Below are 21,110 nucleotides of genomic sequence, written 5' to 3'. Positions count from 1 at the left end.
CACCAGGCTTTTCTCGGTAGTTCAGTGAGAGTAACTTTAATACAAAAAGCTGTATAAATCTACAGTGAGGTGACATGCTCTAGCACATCCCCTCCCTGCTCAAACTATCAGGCAGCAGAATGGTAATACATTTTAGGTTCACAGTTTTCACAATGCTGAAGCCAATTCAGGTGGGTGTTTTCTCAGCTAATGTTTTGCATTACATTGACAGGCATTGTATGCATTAGTCTTGTCATAAATAACTTAAATGCATTGACATGGACTTAGAAGCTGTTACTATTCACTGTCTGTGACACTGATGGTCAAACAAGCTACTAACTGTGCAAAACCTGCAAGGCCACTGTACATATAAATATATACATCTAATAATTTAAGTGCTGGGAATGTATTTCATTTGCTTATTCCCATTTTGTGTTCTTCCAAGGCATTGACCTGCGCTGAGGTCTTGGCAGATGTTCGTCGGTGGTTTAGGATTGCATTCCAGATTCTGCAGCGAAGCCCACCCCTGCAGGAAGGGAAATGGAGAACAGTTAGGGAGAACTCTCTTGTCTCCACTGCCTTAAAGTAAGCAGGAAGTAAAACCTAAAAACCCCAAGGATCAACTGGTTATGACAGTACACAGCAAACTACACTGTTCTATGGTTATAGCTAAAAGTTCTTCCAGGTCAGCCAGGGGTTGACAGAATGATGATAAAAGGACCCAAATCAATGGGAAGGAAAAATAAATTCTTCACTGCCTATTCTTCATATGATTACAGTGAAGGGGTGCAGAAAAAGGTCCCAACCTTGATAAATGCCAAAGGAGATGGCTCAAAGCATTGTCAGTGTAGTTGTGTCAGTTACAATGTGAAAACTTTTATCAGAAAATTTGAGATGAAACTCATGGCTATTCAATGGTCACTGACCTATTTGAATAACCAAACTCTAAAAGGTTTTTAACAAAATATGTTAATTAAGCTCTTAACAATGAACTAAATAGTATTTTCTTACCGCAGCTGAAGATACCACAAGTCATCTTTGGTGATATCATTAAGGACAGCACTTAGTGTGTAATCTTCTTCAGCAAACTAAAAGGCAAATTTATACATAAATAAATATTCCTTCCTTGAAACCCAACTGCTAATTATGACTAAAATTATGGGGGGTTTTAAATGTGATTTTATTTGTACCCTCTTAATGGTATCCAAGTCTGCTCCTTGTTGTTTCAGCCAGTTCATGAGCTCAGGGTCTGCATTCTCTGTACAAGTTGCTGCAGACCACTGGGAATCTTGGAAGAAAACAAAGGTTAATAAACCTCAAAACTAGAGCCAAAGTGGTTGTTTTCAGGTAACTGAACCTTAAGCTACTTGGTTTTGCATCCTTTCAACAAACACATGACCCCATATGTTTTTGTGTAACTGCAGTATCTCCTCATACCTTTGGATTTAAGTTTTAATTGAAGCAAGTGTAATTCCTGAGTCTTCTGCTCCAAAGATTGTCGTAAGAGGGCCTGATATTCTTTCTCCTTCTGAACAAGATTTTCCAAGAGCCTTGTAGCATATAAGAGAGATCAAACACAGCCACACTGAGAATACATCTAACTGAAAAGAAATTATCATTTTTAATGAGAACAGAGGCATTTGTGAGGTACTGTCGTAAGTAACATCTCTAATGGCTTAGAGATTTCATTTTAGTTGTCTGAGACTCAGGGGTGCCACTTGAAGGCTTTCACCTGTAGAATTTAGTAAATAGCTCATAAATTCTGTTCCTACTGTTCCGCAGCCTCCCTGACCAAGGTTGCTGCCTTTAATACCTAGTTTACTACAGAACAATGTAACACTGATGTTTTTCCAGGGACTTTCTGATCACAGATTTGCATCACATCCATAAAGAAGAATGGGAACTTCAACTGTAAACATGCTGGCAGCAGCCTACACATGTCACCCATGAGAAACAGGGCAGGGCTCTCCTGAGCTCATTAGTGGGCAGCCTGTCCCATGAGGCAGGACAGAGCTGCTCTGGCCTTTCCTTGCAGGAACAGCTTTGAAGCACTGACACTGAGTCAGGGACATCCAAGGAGTTGGAAGGAAACTGGCCCAGCTGCACACACCTAATTACTTTACTGTAGAAATCCCATATGACGTTCTGCAATTAATAGATTAATTACAGAGAAACAAAAGTTATACTGAAGGATGTTCAGTTGCTATACTGTACTGCCAGTATATTCCAAATCCACTTGTGCTCCTGGAAGGCTTTATCACAAAGCAATAGGTGAGCAGTACTATGGGTAAGTATGTAGCCATCAGTGTAGCCATCACTGTAGAAAGCAAGGTCTGAGAGCTTTTCAAAGACTGCCTGAACATGCAACAGAGTCTCTTTACAGGGGGTTACCTTAAGGTGTCGTGTTTAAGTCTGCCCAGCTCCTGGCTGAGCTGCTGCTGAGCCTCGTGGGACACCAGAGAGCTGAGGGTGCTGACCCCTGATGTGATGGCAGCGTCCTCAGCCCCGTTTTGGTCAGAGGGCTGAAAACTCTCCTCCATTTCATCAGCATCCTTGTCCCCACCTTCAGTTTCTGATGCTGGCTCAAAGTGAGTGCGAAGCTCTGACAAAAGGAAAGGGGAAGAATAAGATTTTTTTGTTAATTCTGTCTTCAGAGGTTGTGCGGTTTGTTCTTCACTACTGTGGGTGGGGGAGACTGTTTGCATAATGTGCTTTAATGCAACACTGAGCAGGGGGGTAGTGAAGCCTTGTGTGAGCTGCAGCACAGGTTCTCTGGCATTGGTTCTAGAATGAGCAATGCACTAGCAGAGGTAGAGCTGTAGGTCATTGTTGTAGTCAGGACAAATACCATGAGAGGAGTAATAAGACAGTCAATAAAATATGTTAAGGAGAAACCCCTGAAAGCTTGCATTCTTCCTAAATAGTAAGGCAAAAAAAAAAAAAAAAAAAAAAAAAAAAAGAAAGAAAGAAAGAAAAAAAAGGTGTTTTTCCCTAATGTCCTGGGCCAAAGAGTGTACAAAGCATTCCTCTTCTCCAGGGAGAATTTCTAGCCCCAGTTCTCAGAACTTGCTGCAGGTGGCCACCCTTATTACCAAAGAACAGTTGTGATTTCTATCATACAAACAAAGTCTTAAAATATTTGACCAATTTTGTTTTAAAAGCCATGGTAACTTTGGACTGTCACTAAGTCTCTCAGAACACTCTTATCCTGGAAGGGGTGCTCAGCATTTTACACAGTTACAAAACTACTTGCATATTTCCAACTTAACGCATTCCTAGACAGTACTTAGACATTTATCTTCCTCCTTCTGGTGTTTTTCTCTATTGTCCTTCTATGGGCCAGAATCATCCTCTTCCTCATATTAATGCACTCCCTTCTACACATCTGTTCCACAGCTCATTAACAATTTTTCTGAACACATAACCAGACCTGTGCAGTGTTACCAACCCTGGATGTCATTAACATGTACAGAATAATTTTCTTTCTTACTAGAAAATCTCCAGCTTGGACTGAATTTAATTTGCCTTTTTTGTCATGGCAGGACCACACTGGGGGTGCAGAACCACTGGTTATCTCCTCATTATGTGCTTTTGTACTGCAAGTACAGCATTAATCCTCCAGATCAACCCTTTCTTTCTCTGCAACACTCTGACCCCATGTCTTTTGATGAGTGGCGCATGGGGTGCAGTTAATGGCATGCTGAAAGAGTAAACATCTGAACCGTTCCATTTGCTACAGCTCTTTGATATGCAGAAATCCTTTTCTTAAAAAAGGGATTCTTTTGAGCTACTTTGATTTACCTGGAATAAGAATAGTGACTGCTGCTTGGACTGCACGGCGGATGATGTTATCCATTGCAAACATCCAGTGTGGTCTTATTAAGTGATTTCTTAATACTTTGTTCACCTGTAAAAGTAGAAGCAAACACCATTGGCTCACACCCAAGGAAAGAGAACCTTATTTTCCAATAGTCATAGTAAGCTGTATAAGGTAAAAACTGCATGCAGCACTAAAAGCCTCCCATCTTTCAAAATCTAAACATCAGATTTGACAGTTTTAAGCTACAGCTTTCAAACCACTTCAAACCAGACTGTGACATTCCAACTCTTCTACAGTACAAGGAGAGAGTGGAGTGAGGAACAGTGGGGAAGCTGTAAACCCCTGGGATGAGCTTTGTCCAGGAGCAACTTGATGTAATGGAAGGTGTCCCTGCCCACAGAAGGAGGGTTGGAAATAAATGATCTTTAAGGTCTCTTCCAATCTAAACTCTTCTGTGATGCTTCAAAGAATTCATTTGCCCCTGCACCAGGAATGGAACTCACCGCATCCTGGAATCCAAACAGCACCAGATGAATCTGATTAATGGAAGTGCTGTCAAAATCCAAATCCATTTTCAATTTGGATATTGTAGAAGCCATTACTCTCTGCTCAGGAGAGTGTATGAAGTCCCTTAAAATCCCAATAATCTGCTTGATGTGGTCCACTGAAAGTTGTAGTTCTTCAGAACTCTGGAGAAAAGGTAACGAATGTATCTCAAATGAATCCCAGAGTCTTTAAACATCTATTTAGTAGCATTAATATTCTTAGGCTAATATAGCTTTGCTAATGTATATTTCAAATTGATGAACAGAATCAGAGAACTTTGGTTTCTGCGAATTCTCTAGTTGTTATCTTTTCTTTAAAAAATGTTAAAAATTAAAGAGCAATTTCTGTTTTCAAAAAAACCCTACTGCTACTGTGGCTGTCACAAAGGGAAGAGGTTCCAAATTATAACTACACATTTCTGCTATGTACTGCAGAGGGCAGCTCTCCTCCATAAAAAGAGCAAAATGAGTCGCTAAGAGACCCAATTTTTTTAAGATGCTATCCTTTCAATAAGCTGAACCTGGACTTCTATCTAATCATGCAGATATTTGATTTCCTTAGGAATAAAAGTATGTTTATATATGCATTTATCCCAAGTCAGAAAAAGATCTAAAATGACACAATGATTCACCAGCATTTATTCTATGTTTTCAGTTTATAACCTGCACAGTTAAAGCCATCTAAATGTCTTAAGAGCAGCCTCTGTAATTAAAAGGTAAAGGGAATATTACATAAATTATGTAAAAGAGATGATTACAGCAGTGCTACAAAACAGCTGGAGATTGAACCAGGACTTGCTGCTACTAAATAACCCTTCATTGTAGAAAATACTTGAAGCCCTGATTATTTCTGACTCTGAATTTTATTGTTTGTAAGGCTATCAGCTGTTTTGCAGTTTAAGCTCAGAGCAGAAATGTACCCCAGTTGCTTCCCCATGCTGAGTTTGTGGTCTGTAGAGCCCCACAGGAGCCCCTGTTGTGCACTTTGTTGGGGAAGGGAGCACAGGGAGCAGCAAACCCTGGGCTGTGCAGAGCTGACCATGGAGCAGCAGGGCTTGAGAGCCGAGCCACAAATGTCAACAGCTGGCTGGGGACACCACACCAGGAGTCAGCATGCTCCCCTTTATGGGCAGTCCAGGTGAAAAACCATAGCATTATTAAGAATAAATGATGGGAAAATGTCACAAGTGTGCTGGAGATTGCCCAAAAATCACTGACAAAGGTATGAGCAAAAATCAGAACCATCACAGAGAGGTACATTAGAAGCAGACATTAGGAAGAAAAGGCTGTTAGAGGTGTGTGACAATGTTTGGCTGTGCATCAACAGTTCTATGATTTTTTTCTTGCTCCTCTTCACAGTAACTAAACCTTTCCACCCAACCTTCCCCTCTGCAGAAAATCTACCTTAGCTTTTTTAAGATTCACATACTGTGATCTTGGCACCTAGTTAATAAACATTTTATTTAAAATTGTTAATCAGGTCTTTACCTTTAAAGCAGAATATACCTGTTACTATGTGGTGTTCTAGCTCCATGTACTTAAAAGTCAAAAGAAAAGACAGCATCAAAACCACCCAACCCACCAACCTCAGCCCTCCACAGTCCCACATCAAATGCCCAAACATCTCCCTCATATAAAATCAAGAGCCCATTAGAAGCCAAAAGGTGGTGTTTGCTACCCATTCACACAACAGCAAACAGCTCACACAGTTACAGGTCTCAGAGATTAAAGATACTCAGAAGGAACAATCCAAGCACCTCCATTTTCAGAACAGGAATATGACTTGGCTCATTATTTTACCTTTGACACGGGAAAAGGTGACCTGAAGTGAAATTACCTGTGCAAGACACTCCTGCAAATTGGAAGCAACTTTATCCTGTTCTTCCTTAAGGATTTTATAGAGGATTGCTCGGCGTTCGCTGTCCTTGCGCAGCAGGAAGAGCCCGGAATCCTTGTCCTCCACGGACGGCGAGGTGCTCCTGTCCTCTGAGGCCAAGCTCTCATCGGGGACGCTGTGGCAGCCCCCCAGTGCAAGTACAAGAGAGACCTCAGCATTAGCAAGGCACCAGGACTGCCAGAAGGGAGCAAGGACACTTCTGGGGTTAAAAACTCAGTTCTAACTACAGCAGCAGATTGATCAGACTGGTAAATGCTAATTTTGAGACAGAAGATGGCTCAGATCCTCTGCTGACTCAAAACCCACAGGGCGGATATCCCCCTGCTAAGAAGCTGGCATTAATGTCAGTTTTGGGGAGGAAAACTGAAACTATTCATTTTTTTCTAGACCCATACTGTAACATACTAATTTGAAAGTATTGCTTAGTACTTTGGGAGAAGCAGAACTGTATTTCTGCTTGCCCTTTCCCCCATTTTGTCATGAGCACGTGGAAGGGTCAAATCCTCACTTAACTCTGAAATTCATATCCACTCAATCAATAAGACCACTGACATTTACTAACTGGAGGAAGGAAAGTGTAAGTACATGGAAACCTTAAAGGAGCAGAATAATTGCTCATTATTAAATATAGACAATGTTTACCATTAACTGGTAATGCGTCTATGCAAATTTCTGATTAACACATATTAACCTAACCATTATGTAAAAAAATTGCCCTCAGATAAAATAAAATGTGAATTAAATCCACAGAATCCCTCAAGGGTGTCAAGCGAGAAGCAAATATTTTACCTTAGTAAATGAGAAATGGGATGCTTTGTCTGAATCTCTGAAATGGATCTCTTTGGCCTTTCAAAAAACACGTCCTGCTGTACATCAGAGTCTGGTGAAACAGAGCCATGCTCACTGCTGCTACTGCCAGCCTGCTCCCCTTGGATTGGCAGTGGGAGAGATGTGTTCCGATTATAATCTAGGAACAGACATGGTAAAATGTGTGACAGAACTAGGCCAAAAAGGGCAAACAGCTGTGATTACCTTCACTGATACCAAGACCTCATTTTGCCAAATGGCTGAGGAAGAAGTAACTTTGTTGATAAAAAGCTGTAACACAATTCAAAATCATTGCATGCATAAACAATAAAAGGTTTTAACAAGTTAACTGCTAAACCCAAAGATAGCATAGATACTCACAGAAAATGCCATTTTGTTACCCTCTCTCACACATACACATAATCCCCCTTAGTGCACGCCCCAAAAAGTGGCTCAAATGGATATGAACAGTTTAAAGAGCCTGAATTGAACCAAGGGGTTCATCTGCTGCTCCACCACAGCTGTCTCTCTAAGCAGAGAGTACTCTACTACGTGCCCTCCTCACCTATGTGTTAATGGGCATCGAACTGCCCTCTCCACACCTGAGATATCTGCCTCACTCACATGTGCCCCTGCTCTTAGCAAGAACTCTCCCTCTCAGCATTGTCCTGAAGGTAATCTCTTGTCCCATTCCAATTCATCTTGAAATTAAGAAAAAGTTTAAAAATTGAAACCAAACCAAAACCAACCCCGATACTGAGAGTTTGCTATAATCCTGAGTGCCAGTTTGCAGCTGTGTGACAGGAAAGGCAAAGAAGATCTCTCAACCCAAGGTGAACATACCCATGGAGCTAAAGTTTTTGATGGTTGTCACTACAAATTCTTGGAGGTGAGGGAGAAAGAGAGCAAGAAGTTGAAAGTTGTTCAGAAAGCTCTGGCATACTCCATGGCATACGACTGATGTTCAAATGGCTGAGATTAAACAGTCACAGAAATGAAACAATGTATGTCACCTTGTGAAACCTGGTGCAAGGCATTTCAGTAGGACAGAAAATTGAGAGCTTTTGTCCCAAGAATAAGGGCTGAAATTTGTTCTGGGCTACCTTTATTATTGGAAAGAAAAAAGAGATAGCGATGGGATGGAAAGATGGGGACAAAGCTGAAGATATTTGAGGTGAAAGAAACAATAGAGGAAGAAGATGGTGAACTGCTGCAGCTGGGACTGTGGTAACTGCTGGACCAGGACCTGCCTTGGGCCACCAGATTCCCCCTGGGGATGGCTGCAGCAGCCAGCACAGCTCTCCCCAGCTCTGGCATGGAGAATCACACACTCAACTGCCATCAGCTGCCTTTCCCTCTCCTCACCCAATGCACAGTTCTCACATTTTCCCACTCTGCTTGTGTCCATGGCCAGCACGGAGCTCACTCCCTGCAGCACCAGCTCCATAACCTCACCAGTGAGTGGGAGAAGAGAAGAAAAAAGGAAGGCAGGGGTGCACCTCCCCTGATATTTGACAAAGAGCCTGTTGTTCCTGAGGCTGCTAACAAGGCAAGCTCCACACTTTCTAACATCATGCAAATTTTTCAGGAAGACATCCTCAAGGAAGAGCTAAAAGGCCACAAGAGAAGATGAATGTTGTGGGACAGGAAGCTACAGCATGCCAACAGCTCCTGCATGCCACTGCCCTGGCTGAGCAGGAGGAGCTCTCCTGTTACCCAATGTCACTGAAGGGACTGGAGTTCAGTTCTCAGGTCCCCTCAGGACAACAGGTGATGCCCATTTCCTTGATGAAAACAATTCAGCTACATGGTATAAATTACTTGCTACTTGTTCCCTTCAGAATTCCATTCTTTCCAGTTATTTGTTGAGAGGGAAAAAGCCCAAATATGAAGAACTTAAATTTGCATTGGGAGTGTGTGTGTGCAGACAGGTGAAAGAGGCAGCAAGACCAATGGCTTTCCCTGTTTTGAAACAGACAGTTCTTTCATATGATTTATTTGGCAGGTCCATATTAAGGTTCCTTATCACTGAGCAAGTGGCTGATATATTTGGGAGAAGAAAAAACATGCTATGCAGATAAAACAAATCAACCCACTAGACAGCTACTTTAGCACCTTTGTGCCAAATTTCAATGTTATGTACCAAGTTTAAAAATGCTGACCCAAACACCTAATAGACCCACATTTTCAGGTGTCAAACACCTACTCTAAATGCAGAACTGCTTTGGAAAGTCTTCATCAAATGTCACTCTTCTAATTTTCACTTACTACAAATGAGACATTTATTTCTGGGGAGAGGAAAATCACCTTGGAAGGTTTCAGCAAGGAAAATACAAAATAAGAAAGGTATTTTATTTTCTGGGCATTATTAAATACGGATAATCACAAATCACAGACATTTTCAATAGCTGAGTTCCTGCTGTTCTCCTGGCACAAGAAATATCCTTTGTAAAAGAAAGTGCTTAATGATTCCAGTCTTTTATATAACACTTAATGATGATGTTGACTTGGACTTGGCTGATAATTCCTTACCTGAAGGCTTGAATGCAATTTTGCTCTTCTTGCCCTTGTTCACTTGCTTCAGAAAAGAATCTCTGAGCAAATCAGATGCTGTAACACGTTTACTAGGATCAGGTTCAAAACAGAGCAAAATAAAGGCCTTTGTTTCAGCAGACACTGATTCTGGAATTTCAGGATGAATCTTAAACATCCCAACCTGCAAGTAGAACACAAATATTAATTATTTTTCTGAAACAACTTCAAGGAGACCATGGGCCAAAGCTCTTACAATACAGTCACTCACACTTCTCCTGACTATTGTAAAAAAGGAGTGATCACACAAAGCAGAGAAGTGACAACAAGGTTCTAATCCTGTTTTATTTCATGGCAAACATCGTGTAAATATCCATGTGATATTACATAAATGTCAAGGTATGGATGTATCCAATCATCTGCTTTCAGGCAATCTTGGGATCTGGCATTATGGACACCAAGTGTTTCAAATACTCCTCCTCTGACCAGCCACAAACCCCTCCAGCTATTGCACAGGCCTCCCATCACCCCTGCTCAGAGCAGTCTCTCAGTTGCTGACTCCTGCAGCACATTTGTGCCCAAGAACAGCAGTAATTTCCTCCTCTAGCACTGACAGCCTGGGGCTGCACCTGTTCTGCTCCTGCCAGTGCCAAATTTCCTTGCACAAATACACACAATGACCTTGCCAGACCTTGTCACCACCCCCACTCTTGGGCCAGATGTCCTCCCTAGTCTTTCAGTGTTGTTTAATTGAAAATCACATGATGTCCAAAGGTTTAACAAGATCCTCGTTAAACCATTCTTTAAGTAATGACTCTTATTTTAAGTCATTACTTAGAAGAATCTCTTTTAAGACTCTGTATTTAAGTAATGAAACATGTGCTTGTACTGGTTGCTCCCCAGTGATCTTTCCAGCTCCTCACTGCCATCTTATTCTCCAATGTCAATCTGGTGGAGCTGTTTGGAAGCCAGAGCTGTATAACCTGTATGCACTGTATGCACATGCCTGGAGAGATTATGGTTTGTAGTCTCAGCATCTTTACACAAAATACATCCTGGAGAACAAGCACAAAGATAGTGTCCACAAGGGAGACAGTAGCCCAGCAGTTAAACAAGTGCCATCTGCTTTCAAATAATCTCATTACAGAGCTGCATTAACACAATGTGGCACATTCACAATACTGGTTCAGCTTCAATACAAACTGAAGCAAAAAATGCTGAGCAGTCCTGCTTCTGTCTGAATGACAGTGCAGTAACAAAATGCTAATAGAGCTTTAAGGTCTTCCAAACCATGATCCTAGGCACATTCAAGACTCAGTGCCACAAACTGGCAGCACTCTGGTGCCAGGTTTCACTCTTACGCACTAAACAAAAATCCAGGAAAATCCCAAACCGGGACCAGGAAGTTTGAAAGCTTGTCTCTGATCTTATCTTAATCTCTACTGTTCAATGGAAGTAAGTTTTGTCACAACCACCTGCAAATTCTGTGGCAATACTAGTATACTTTGTCTCCACTGAATGCCACTTGTTTGTGCTCTTTTCACATAGAATAAATACCATGCAATGCACACTCAGTCAGGACCCATCCAGTTCTTGGTTTACTATAGCCCGTTTTCTCTACTTTGTCCAACTCTTTGGTCATTTGCAATTTGTAAAGTGACTGCACCTGCCCTATGCACAACAGAGTGTTCATGTGTGGAGGTGGGAACCTTAAAAGTCTGATATTCCAAATTTTCCAGACTTCTTTTTTACATGCTTGCCCAGCCAGCCTGCTTCAAATCCAGCTTCCAGCTTGCTTACTTTCATTGCACAGAAAAAGAAAGCACTGTTTGTAACCTATGGTACCTAGCAAGACACAATTACACACAGGTCCAGCAGAGCCAAGAAACAGGAAACAAAACCAAATGCCTGCCTATAGTACATTAACATAGTCTGCAATAAGAACACTAAAAACTTTTAATAAACTGTGCTGAAAAATAAGTGTGTAACTCACTGAACAGTTCAACTACATGCCAGGTACATAAGATGAAAAGGCATTTGCCAACAGAATTGTGTCTGACATTTACAGTGATGTGGAAAAGAGTCTCTTTCCATGACTCCCTCAGGAAAGCTTTAGTGAGCCAAACCATGTTCACCCAGGCAGCTTCATTTGAGGTATGCCACAAGTTGACAGCACCAAGGTGACCCATTATGCCACTGAAATAACTCTATCAAAACCCATAATCGTCCCTTTTTTTGCCATTCAGCAGTGGTACATGGGACAGGTTACAGGCCTAGTATGACGTATGGCATTACACTACATGCTGAACTGCAGCCCAGATTTCTATACCTACTGATAGATTTTGCCATCATGGTTGCATTAATGATGATACTAATGCTCACATAGTGGTTTTCAACAAGATACATGAAAAAATTACTACATTGGTAATTTAAAGCAGTTTGCTGGGTTATGGATGGGATATTTTCCCCACTATAAGAATGAGAATTCTCAACCAAAATTGGAAACTTAAGTGCTTTACTAAAGGTCTACTGCAAGCCAATGGGAGAACCAAAAATTTTCAGTCTACTTATTTGACAAATCATAGTTGTTACACTCCTGTTAGTTACAGGGTTAGAACGAGTAACTTTTAAAAATATTTTATTATCACTTATTATTACCATCTGAAGAATTCTCGAGTGTTAATTTTTGCATTTGAAAACAGATACAACAGGAGAAACAATGTAATAAAGACAACATCTTACTGAGGAAGTAGCTATTTACTTGAAAGACTTGGAATGCAAAATACAGTATTTTACTCGTTTAATACATACTGGAAATCCTGGAAAGCCATTCCCCTGCCCTTTTCCACCACATTTTCCTGTATCCATGTTGCAGAGACTGGGCCTTTAAAAGGTTTTCCTTTGGGGATGAAGCTTACAAAAATTACTTTAAGGAGCAGAAATAACTTGTTTGTCATTATTGGAGAGACTTGCTACAAGAAGGAAATCATAAACCAAGAGCAGGAGATGAAAAAAGTAACACAGAGGATATTAGTTTTCGTAAGTCTTCACTCATTTTTTAGATTGCTGCTCTGAGTCATGACCTATTTCCAGCATAAAAATAACTGATCACCCCCTAGAGCCAAACAGCTTAAAGAAGGGAAGGATCTTTCAGTGAGAGTTAAAAACACAGGTCAGACTGTGGCTTTGTGCAAAACAACACATGTAACACCATGTTATTACTAATTAATATTATGAAATTAAGCTATATTTGAAAATTCACCAACTCTAAAGTAAAAAAGCCTTATTTACTTTAAACATTGCAGCTTGAGGCTCCCCTAGTTCATGAAATGGAGGTTTGCCTGTTGCCATCTCAATAATGGTACAGCCCAGGGACCAGATGTCAGCTGGAGCACCATATCCTCGTGGTCCTTTATCGATGATTTCTGGAGCCATGTACTGCAAGGTTCCTGGTCAGGACAAAAAGAGCAGTCAAGTGTATATCCTTCATTCTTATTAAGGAGGATTAAAACAACACTCAGCAAGCCAAAATTTGTCAAATGCAACCTGTATAGCCAAATGCCTTATCTCCCATATCATCACTGAAAACAAGGCAAAAGCTTATGTTATAGCACCTTTTTTATAAACTACCATTTTGCCCCTCCTTTCTAACACAAGGCTACAAACTGCTGAAAGTCTATTCACCACATAATCCAATAGCTTCCCCAGAAAATACAATTATATCAAATTTTTGCAGACACCAACTTTTAAAGATTATGCATGTAATAGATGGCAAAATCTGAGAAGTGACAGATAGTTATCATGAAAATATTTTTTCGTATTTTATCCCCCAATAATGAGAACACTAGTGACAGGGAATTTCAAACAGTTAGTTTAAAAAAAGCTATTTTTTGCAAATATAGAGCAATAAATAAGGAAATCCACCATAGTTTGCCTAGAATTCAAGGATGTCTTGGATGTGCTTGGGATTTCTGACATCCAAAGTTAGCAAAAAAAACCACAACCAAACAACAAAATAAAACCAAACAAACAAATTAAAACAAAACAAAACAAAACAAAAAAACAAACCACCACACCCAAAAACAAACCAAAAAACCAAACCACCAACCTAGAATTTCTGAAGTTATACATATTAACAAAATAAGATCCTGCCTGCAGACAATCTGAGTGTAATACTAGTAATACTACTAATAAAGAACAGTACAGTAAAAAATTAAATAAAAGATGGCCAATTTTGTATCACTGTTATTGAACCATTCACTAACACAGCTATTGAGGTCTTTACAGGAAGAGCCCACACCACCACCAGCAGAAACCTCTGTACGTTCAGAGTGTTCTGGACACTATAGTTTTTTCTCCACCTGAATTTCAATCAGCTTTGTTATGACATCTTTAAATCAAATTATTTTTCTTCTTAGGAATGCAATAAAACTACAGTGTGGTGGAGCTGTGAGCTATCAAGTAAAGGACATATGGTGAAGATAAAAGGGTCTCATATGTTCATTGAGTGTGACTGCTGCAGAATGAAGGTTCAAGCCACAGCTTTGCCCTCAGGCTGTGTGTCTTGAATGGAGGGATGTAATGCTTAAATCACAAGAAGTATGATTCTTCAAACCATGTGATTTTATTATATAATGCCTAAAATCTAGGCTTTATGTACTGAGTTACAGAACAAAACCAAATTGCTAGAGACCTTTTAAGGTCCTCTGGGGTATAGCTACCTGCTTACTGATTTAAATTCAAAATGATAACTTAAGTATTTATTCACATGGCAAATTACATTTCAAAGGCACAAACGGGGCTGAAAAAATGCAAGAGAACAAAGAAGAAGGGTACAAGGGAAGAGTTACCTCCTTTTATTACAGTATGGTGACTTTTCTTAAGATATCATTTCTCCATGTATGTAAAATACAGGCAAAGAGAATGATAATGAGTAATAATGAGATAATGAATAAAAATAACTGAGAAAGGTAAATTACTTCAGAACCATAATTTTATTTTCATGGCCTCCTTTGTAAGAAAGCTGGAGGAACTGCAGATACACCACCAGAGAGGTAAAGTGAAATCTTGATTTTCACTTAGGTGAAGGTTGTCATCTTTTGTCTTCCACTCTGAAGCCCTCCAAGACTAATGGCTTTGTCTGTCTATTTACCTAAACTGCAGGCAAGTAAGAGGCTTGTGATATCAGCCTTTGCATAAGGCCATATAACAAACAAAAATATCCTGTAATCCACATCCACTGATCACAGAAACTATGTGATCACATATTCATTTTTTTAATGTGGAGTTTCCCCTTTTGCTCAGCAATTTTTGCTTTCCCTGAGTATTATAAGTCTTTAAAACTTTGTTCTAGTGGAAACTGTTCTGTAACACATCAGCCTAAAATATTAATGTAAACTGTTCTTTTTACTGTTGTTGGCCAGTTGGTTGGGTTTTATAATTAATACCTCAAAACTGAGAGTGTTTATAAGTCTGAGTTTGGTTTTCTGCACTTTTAAACATACATCTAGAAAGTGCATGTGTGCTTGTGTACTAATATCAAGATTGTTAAAGAAAAAAGTTGCTAAATTCAATTGTTTCCAGATATAATTGCAACAATCAATTGCTACGTAGTGAATGCTTAGAAGAAAAACTTTTGCCTCCAAAAAGTAAAATGAAAGAGAGTTACATTAAAAAAAAAAAGTGAAGAAAGCTATCAAGCTTATGTTCATGGTGATCACAATCCCATTTACTCTGCTAGATTAATCTTACCTGTAAATGTTTCAGTGCATGGATTGATTCCTGCCAGCCGCTTGGAAGTACCAAAATCTGATATCTTAACCACACCACTGTAGGTGTTCACCAGAACATTGTCCCCCTGTGGTTTGGATAGGAGAGGGAAGGGGAGGGGGTGAAGGTGGAGGAGGAGAGAGGGAAGCAGAGAAGGAGGGGGAGACAGATAAATACAGATTCTCGATCTCAATACTCCTTCAAGTTTGCACTTATCTTTGTAATACACCTTTCGACAAAGTAATATTCCAGGAGCACTAGGAGAAGAAGTTGGTCTATGCTTTCCTTTTGTTTTCAGCTTCCATGAAATTATATTAAAAATTCTACTTCAGATTAGAGGAAAACTAACTGAAGTAAATAAGATAAAAAGCAAATCAAACGACACACAAAAGGAAAAGTTACCTTTATATCTCTGTGTACAATCTGGTTCTCATGGAGATACTTGAGGCCTTCCAGAATCTGCTTGGTGTAAAATTTAATTGTAGGATCTTTCATTGGGCCCCACTTAGACCTTAAGAGAGCTGAGAGGCTGCCTACAGGAGTTTAAGAATAAAGTGTATCAAGATAGAGAAATCCTCAAATTAACATGAAACAGGTAAGTTTCAATGAAGCCTTTGCTCAACATCCTAATATAAAAGTAAAGCAGTACCTATGATTAAGCCAAATTCTTGCTAGATCATTTAAAGCAAATAATTTGCGGCTGCTCTGGACTGATTATTTCTTACTTGTCAGGTCAGGTTCTTCTCCCACAACAAGAATAAATGTTCTGCCAGAACTGGATCCATCCCCCTCACTTCACTGTAACAACTGCTGAGACTACAAGCAGCACCCATGTAGCCCTTAATGAAACAGGGACTAAAGGTAACATTGTACCATGTTGTACATTGTACCTCATGAACCACAGGTATGGGCAAAGACAAACTGATTTTCTTGAGGCAGGGAGGGTAGAATCCAAACCAGAGAAAGCCTTCTCTTAAATATGGGATCAACTTCTGGCAATATTCAGAGATAGGAAAGAAAGCTCCTGAAAAAAAACCCTGAATGGATGTTCAGAGCAGGAGATAGGCCATCCACACATCCCCAATTCTAATACAACTAATATTTAAATAACACAAATATTTAAATTATGAGGCAAAATAAAGAACAGTTTTGCTTAGTGAGCACAAAATAAGTACAGCAGGTCTACTTAAGGTCAGAAAAATTCAGCTAGAGGAACTTCTAGTCCACACCAACAGCTTTCCAAAATAAAGTTTCCTCAAAAAATCTCACATAATCAGAACAGCTGACTCATTTTAAGACTGACTACAGAGTTTAAAATATCTAAATCAGTTCAGTAATATCTTGTCATCAGCAACTAATCACAGCACACTTTACTGCGCATATATGAACAGGAAACAACACCAGCTGACACTGTTAACAAGTGAGGGAAAACAAGTGGAAGTGTTGGTATGATTTCATCACATCTGCATGCATCATGCAGGTCAAAGTGTCTCAGCTTTTAGGTGAGAAGGTCACAAGGATTCAAAAACTAAGTAATTTCCCTACACCCCTAAAAAGCCCTGGATGTATTTAATTACACTTTGAATGTGTGTCTGGACCTTTCTTAGCAAACCTGACCTTTTCCCCCTGTTTTTCTTATTTCTGTTTTTACCTTGCAAATTAAATTCATGCAAAATTTAACACTCATTCTGATACGTGCTTGACACTGAAGAGTAAATAGCAAAATGGAGATGGAAACAATGTAGAGAGGTTACAAAGATATATCATATCCTCTTCCTCCAGCAGAGAAGGCTGGAGGAATTAAACTGAAAATTATGAGCAAGGAACACATCTCACTTTAATCTACCTAGGGAATAGCAGTCCTTCATACATAGCAGTTAAAAATCAGTACTTACTTGTTCTATCAGTGTTACTGCTCAAAGAGAAACTTACACTGAAAGCTCCAGTCATCATTCGGACACTTGAGCTCAACTATACAGCTCTAACTCCACTGTTTCATAACACATGAGTATTTGAAACCAAACACTTTTGATGATTTCTCTATAGGTTTAGAATTATTACAAAAAGTAGTAATTCTAGAGAGGGTACTGGGACCTATATTCTTCAAATTTACTCCTTCTATGAGAAAAAGGACTTATACAGTTAAGGTCCCAACAGAAAAGCCATACAGAGTGCACAAACACATTGCATGCTTATCTACTGACTTTTAGTTTGGAGTCCCAAATGCTTTTCCTTTGGCAGACCAAACTCAGCATGATACAAACCTCCTGGCACCTGCTCCATAAAAATTTTAATGTATCCATTTTCTGAAACAGATCCAAGATACTGGACAATGTTCCGATGCTTTAAATATTTGTGCAGTGCTATCTCTTCATGAAGAGGTTGGGAATACCTATTTAAAAAAAAAAAAAAGAAAGAAAAAAAAAAAAAAAAAGAAAAAAAGAAGAACCAAGGACTGTTTAATCATGCAGGAAAAGGTTCTAGGCTATGCTAGTTTGACAACAGAATGGATTTTAGGGATACCACTCTAATTCTCAGCAAACATCCTCTCCACTACCTTAAAATGCAGCGTGATCCACTGCCTATTCTGAAAAGGTAGAGAGACAGATCTCAGAGGGACCCTTGTGGAGAAACATGCCCTCCAAGAATTTGTGTGTGTCTTCTGTATTAATACACAGCACTGTCTGACTCCAGAGCTCCTCTCATGCCTTCCACCCTCCCCAAAAAGAATACAAATGAGATACAAGTGCAACCTAAAACCAAAGATATGTCTCCTAGAACATAAGATATACATACAGATTATTAAACTATCATATTTATGATATATAGCATAGATTCTTCCCTCGAAATACAAAGTCTTTATTCTCAAAAAGGTACTTTTGGACAGTAGAAGGAAATAGTAATTGAATTTCAGTATATTGGGATTTTATAAACAAACCACACAGAAACACATACTAAGAAGAGCAAAGTTTTAAAAAAAACAAGCCCTGCATTTTTGTTCACAGTGTGTATATAACAATGAACTAGGTCTTACCTGCTGTCTCTCTCAGGTATTTCTTTGATGGCTATTCGGACCTGGTTGCTAAGGTCTCTTCCAGCATAAACTATTCCATAAGTACCTTTCCCTAGAACTACCCTGTCACCATTTTCATCATGATCATATTCATACTGAAAGCAGAAAAGATAAACAAAACAGCAGAGAAATTGTTATCACTAACATTTGACATTATGAAGAGCCTTAACCCCAGTTTAGCACAGCACAGAGGGGTTGCTGCAGTGCAGCTGTACGACAGCAGCTTACCCTGGTGCTTTATACAACTTGTAAAATTTCCACCCTATTTGCTTTGTAATACAATGTTCCTTAACCAAACTTCGAGAAAGATGCATTCATCCAAACAGGGAACATACCAATAAACCAAATACAATGGAATAGTGCTGTCAAAAGAAGCCATTCATGTATCATCTCTAAGAACTGCTGACAGAGCCTTCAGAACATGTAAATATATGGAACATAACCTAAAATTTTGAAACCAGTGGTTTAATGAAGATAAAAGTAATCAGACCATACAGTTGCCCCAGGAAATATCCTCTCACTATGAGATTTTTCCAAACGGCAGAAAATAATATTCATCTTGTCAACAAAATATTAAATACAATGGTGGTTTCCAGTGCTGCTGATACATGCTGGGTCATATTTCCGGCTGAATAACTCAGCGCTGGTTCACTGACTTCAGTAAAGCTGCACTAACTTACACCACCTCATGAAGTGACCTTGTGACAGAACTCTCCTACTCTGAAGGAGTGAATGATGCTTAATGGAAGTGTACCCCAGACACGACATAAAACCAAATTTCTTATGGAAGTTGGGTTGAACAGCACACCCATGATTCAAATCAAGGAACTTAAAAAGAATGAAAGGAACTGGACAATTTTATAGTCTCAGATATTGTGAGGAGTACACATCTCCCCTGGTATCTTCCCACATCCAGAGGATGTCCCATATGGGAAAATTGCAGGGTATTCTCTCTCACATCAATAGGGAGATCACATGAGGGTGGCCTTGTGTGATCTCCCTACTAAAAAAAATAAACAACAAATCTCTTTACAATGGCCATAACCACTGACTTTTCCGTCAATGATCACTTTTTCTGCATTGTCCAATGTGACTCTCTGACACAGAATGCAGCCTTGGAGAATTCCTTTAATGTGCCTTCCCAGTTCACATGGCAGCTCTGCTGCTGCAGTGTCCATGTGTCACTGACACTCCCCCCTTCACCCCAGCAAAGAAGGCAAGTTTCATGCTACTGTATGGAACGTGCTAAAGGAAACCTGTCTGTCGCTTATCCTAACAGCATATTCTGCTCAGTGGAATTAAACTGGAGCAAGCACAGCTTTAGCACAGCTCCATTTACCACATTTCAGCACTTCACAGCTCACAACATAATCTCGTTACACGATAGGCATAACTGACCCAAAACGCCATATGCAAAACTTGTCGGGTTCTTTGGTAGGAGCATATCCAGCTTTCACAGCTATCATATGACATAAAACTGTGCAGAAAAAAAGACAGCAGTCACACTGCAGAATTTAGGATTGACAGCAATCCCATCTGCAACACACTGGTCCTAAGCCAACCCTTTAATTACCGTGGAGAAATCTATGTTCTCCAGACTGGGTCCCATGATACATGAAAATCGTTGGGATTTAGAGTTCAGTGCTAGTTAGTGGACAGCTTAATAGACTTGTATATATTTGATGTCACTTTGCATTTGCCTCTTCTCATCCCAACAGCTACAACTGTTGAATAAAACACTGTTGGTTGCCAAAAATCTGAATAAGCAATCCACTGGCTGTGAAATCCAACCAGTAGGTACAACTAGTGTTCATATCTGACCTTCTGTAGGGCAGAGTGTTCTCTAAAATATCCTATCTGGGGTACAGCAGGTACTCTTAAAGTGATAGAAACTTCATATCAATATACAGAAGTGAATACCCCAGGCCTGAAGGAATTGCAACATTCACACTCCTTTCAAAATACTTGCCAGCTGTAAAATTAGACTGCAGTTTATACATAAAATATACAACCCCTTGTGACAATATTCTCATAAGGATTCTGACTGAAATCAGATTTTCTTCCCCCAGACACTACAGGAGGTTATTTCTTCCTCTTCCCCAGTTATAAAAAGCTGTTTTATTAACAGTAAGAACTGTTTTCTCTGTACTAGTGGAGCCCATCAAGACCAAACAAAGCTGAATTTTCCTCCTTGTCACTTCTTAAATGTAAGATCCCAAGCTGCAGGAAGGCATTAAGTGTCTTTCTTCATTTATACACTAAACTAGTTATTTCTCCCATTCAGAAATCCTGATTTCTGTTTTAGTGTCATAACCTAAGACAGTAAGGTGTCAACTGTGAAAACTTCAAGATATAGCTCAAAGATTTAAAATTAATTTCTGTAGTCACATCTCCACGTGTCACTCATTCATGCAGGATTGTTTCCTGCTATGCACTGTCAAGTGATTTTTTCAGTTTAGTTTTTAAAAGGCTCAAGCCACCATGAGCTCACATCCTCTGAGAGACTGTAATACAGCTGAACAGACTGTGTTATGTACTGCTATTAGCTGAGTACATAATTATGTAATATGAAGATCTGCAGCTATAGATAATACCCTGTCTGTACCAAGGCAGAGCCCTGAAGCTGTGTCAAGGCCACAGATGGATGTATTAAACTGGGCTTAACAGATGTGCATATTTGTCCTTTTT

At 39.7% G+C, this 21,110-nt stretch overlaps 1 protein-coding gene across 2 annotated transcripts in view; it reads right to left on the bottom strand.

Moving 5' to 3' along the window:
* Nucleotides 1-24: 24 nt before the first annotated feature.
* MAP3K15 (mitogen-activated protein kinase kinase kinase 15) overlaps nt 25-21,110 on the bottom strand; it is a gene marked incomplete at its 5' end in the record, with an annotated part of 79,299 nt that continues 58,213 nt past the window's right edge. For both annotated transcript variants that reach the window (XM_083883083.1, XM_083883084.1), the window contains 15 exons: nt 25-505; nt 991-1,067; nt 1,170-1,267; nt 1,417-1,529; nt 2,371-2,581; nt 3,781-3,886; nt 4,303-4,488; nt 6,182-6,356; nt 7,031-7,208; nt 9,581-9,764; nt 12,872-13,029; nt 15,332-15,437; nt 15,752-15,882; nt 17,614-17,741; nt 18,384-18,517. In XM_083883083.1, the coding sequence (XP_083739209.1) occupies nt 391-505; nt 991-1,067; nt 1,170-1,267; nt 1,417-1,529; nt 2,371-2,581; nt 3,781-3,886; nt 4,303-4,488; nt 6,182-6,356; nt 7,031-7,208; nt 9,581-9,764; nt 12,872-13,029; nt 15,332-15,437; nt 15,752-15,882; nt 17,614-17,741; nt 18,384-18,517 (2,100 nt within the window). In that variant the 3' untranslated portion in view covers nt 25-390. The remainder of the gene's footprint in view (nt 506-990; nt 1,068-1,169; nt 1,268-1,416; nt 1,530-2,370; nt 2,582-3,780; nt 3,887-4,302; nt 4,489-6,181; nt 6,357-7,030; nt 7,209-9,580; nt 9,765-12,871; nt 13,030-15,331; nt 15,438-15,751; nt 15,883-17,613; nt 17,742-18,383; nt 18,518-21,110) is intronic.

The sequence above is a fragment of the Zosterops lateralis genome (genome assembly GCF_965231275.1).
Source record: "Zosterops lateralis genome assembly, chromosome: 2".
Classification (NCBI taxonomy): Eukaryota; Metazoa; Chordata; class Aves; order Passeriformes; family Zosteropidae; genus Zosterops; species Zosterops lateralis.
Note: the sequence above shows the minus strand (reverse complement) of the source record. Positions and strands in the feature narration are given on the sequence as shown.